The 2,382-nt window shown below is 40.2% G+C and overlaps 1 protein-coding gene across 1 annotated transcript; it reads left to right on the forward strand.

Annotated features, from left to right (window-relative positions):
* Positions 1-570: 570 nt before the first annotated feature.
* LOC119587398 (protein FAM200A-like) lies at positions 571-1,742 on the forward strand. Its single transcript, XM_037936137.1, has 3 exons — positions 571-874; positions 981-1,097; positions 1,501-1,742. The coding sequence occupies exons 1-3, from the start codon at positions 571-573 to the stop codon at positions 1,740-1,742; spliced, it is 663 nt and encodes a 220-aa protein (XP_037792065.1).
* Positions 1,743-2,382: the final 640 nt, after the last annotated feature.

Here is a 2,382-nt window from a genome sequence, read left to right on the forward strand (position 1 = left end):
CACTTTTTTTATAAATCAGAGAGAGGGAGAGAGGGGGGGGGCACGCGCGTTGATTCCGTGCTAGACGAAAACTATATGCGTCAGAATCTTCACTCGTCAGAGTCACGAAATTTTCATCAGTTACGTTTGTACCGCGGGAGCGTAAAAGACACAGAGAACACCTCAGTGACACATACAGTTATACCGGACGCTTAAACAAAATGGATCGTTTTATTATAAAACACGTCTCTGTTCAGTCGTCAAGTACGTGTGCACCTGATAAAAATACACAGGCCAACGAGCCTGGCTCGATCAAAACAGAGGCCGCATCTACATCAGCTTCTGAGCCGCCTCCCAAGAAGAAAGTCAAGTCATCGACAAGGCAGTACAGTGACGAGTTTCTGAAGTATGGCTTCGTCAAGTGTGAACAGGAAAAGGGAGAACCAAGGCCTCAGTGTGTGATTTGCAGTGAAGTTCTCGCAAATGAGAGTTTAAAGCCATCAAAATTAAAGAGACTTCTCGAAAACCAAGCATCCTAGTCTGGCTACAAAACCAGTTGACTATTTCCAGAGAAGAAAGGAACAAATGAAGATGTCAGTGAAAGTTCTAAATGCAGCAACCACTCTTAATGACAAAGCACAATTAGCATCATATTTAGTTTCATATCGCATTGCAAAAGAGAAAGTACCATACACATGTGGTGAGAAACTTATTCTACCATCTTGCGTGGATATAGTGAGCACGATGCTCGATGGAAAGTCGGCAGACAAGATCAAATGTGTCCCAATCAGTGATACAACAGTGTCACGGCGGATAAGTGATATCGCAGAAAATTGGAACAAGCTGGTGTCACACCTACAGACTGCTGGAGAATTTGCTATTCAGCTGGACGAAAGTACTGATATATCTAACAGTGCAGTGCCTGGGTACGTCAGATACGTACATGAAGATGACTTTTGGAAGATAGCTTTGCTACTTAACCTTACCTACTCATTCATCAGGATTTGAGATATACAGAGTGCTGAATGACTGCATAGTTGGAAAATACAAGCTGAAATGGGCCAATTGCAAAGGAATTACAACCGATGAAGCAGCAAATATGACTGGGAAAAAGAGCGGTGTGTGACAAAAATATCAGAAGCAGCCGGTAATGATGTAACTTGGAGACATTTTCATCCACCGTGAAACGCTGGCTGCCAAAGGTATCCAGACAATCTCAGAGGTGTTTTGAATGACGTTGTGAAAGTTATCAACACAATCAAAGGAAGTGCACTTAACAGTCGGTGTTTGAAATCTGTGCCTGGAGATGGGAGCTGATCAATCACACCTTATTTTCCATACGGAAGTTCGATGGCTCTCCCGCGGAGAATTCTAACAAGGGTTATGAGCTAAGAATGGAAATTCATATTTTCTTCTCGAGAAAAAAATCCAGTATGGCAAGCTTGTTTTGCAATGATGAGTGGATTCTAAAACTTTCATATTATCAGACATTTTCTAAATGAGCTAATCTAAAACTGCAAGGGAAAGAAACTGATGTATTCCGACACTGTGAGGAAGTAGAAGCATTTAAGAAGTCAATAATGCTGTGGCAAGCAAGGCTTGCTGTTGATCAACCTCTTCACTATATGTTCCAATACTTTGCAGCATATGAACAACATAATAACACCAGTGAAGAAACCATGAAGAAATTGAAATGTGATATACAGCTGCACCTCCATTCTTTGTCAAGCAGTTTTGAACAGTATTTCCTGAAGAAAACCTAAGAATATAAGAGACAACATTGGGTGAAGGACCCTTTTGCATTGAAAAACCAGAGAAGTGTTATAGGGCTAAACCTTACACCTGATGAAGAAAAGAACTTCATCTGACAAGTGATACATCATAAGAATCAGGATGCGGTCATCCTCTGTCATCATTTGGATAGTGTTTCCAAGGAATATCCAATCTAAGTAAGAAAAGTATTTTACTTTTGATCCCCTTTACAACTACATACTTGTGTGAAGCTGGATTCTCAACCTTGACAAAACTAAAAAGCAATGAAAGAAATCGACTCACTCTACAGCGACATGCGTGTGGCGTTATCCTCCTGCAAGCCAGACTGGAATAAGATAACGAAAGACAAGCAGGCACACCAGTCACACTGAACACGTAAGTGCAGACTATTTTTCCTTGCTTTCTGCAGCAGTGTATTCAACTTTACTCCGATTCGTATTTTTATAACTTTTTAGGTTAAACTTAACATGTTCAATATAGCCAGTTTTATATAAATATATGTGTGTGTGTGTAATATAACTGATATCAAGTTTATGAAGAGAAAGGTACGATAAAATGGACATACTGGGTCGTGAAGGTAACACACAAAATCAAACTGGGTCGTGATGAAAAAATTTTGAAGAACCCTAA

This window comes from Penaeus monodon, chromosome 22 (assembly GCF_015228065.2).
Source record: "Penaeus monodon isolate SGIC_2016 chromosome 22, NSTDA_Pmon_1, whole genome shotgun sequence".
Taxonomy (NCBI): Eukaryota; Metazoa; Arthropoda; class Malacostraca; order Decapoda; family Penaeidae; genus Penaeus; species Penaeus monodon.

Bases quoted from the DNA above. Each gene is read 5' to 3' on its own strand.
- LOC119587398 (XM_037936137.1), top strand. From the start codon at position 571: ATGTCAGTGAAAGTTCTAAATGCAGCAACCACTCTTAATGACAAAGCA. The intron at 875-980 runs GTACTGATATAT...CTCATTCATCAG, and splicing joins TGCTATTCAGCTGGACGAAA to GATTTGAGATATACAGAGTG. The intron at 1,098-1,500 runs GTGTGTGACAAA...TAAAACTGCAAG, and splicing joins TATGACTGGGAAAAAGAGCG to GGAAAGAAACTGATGTATTC.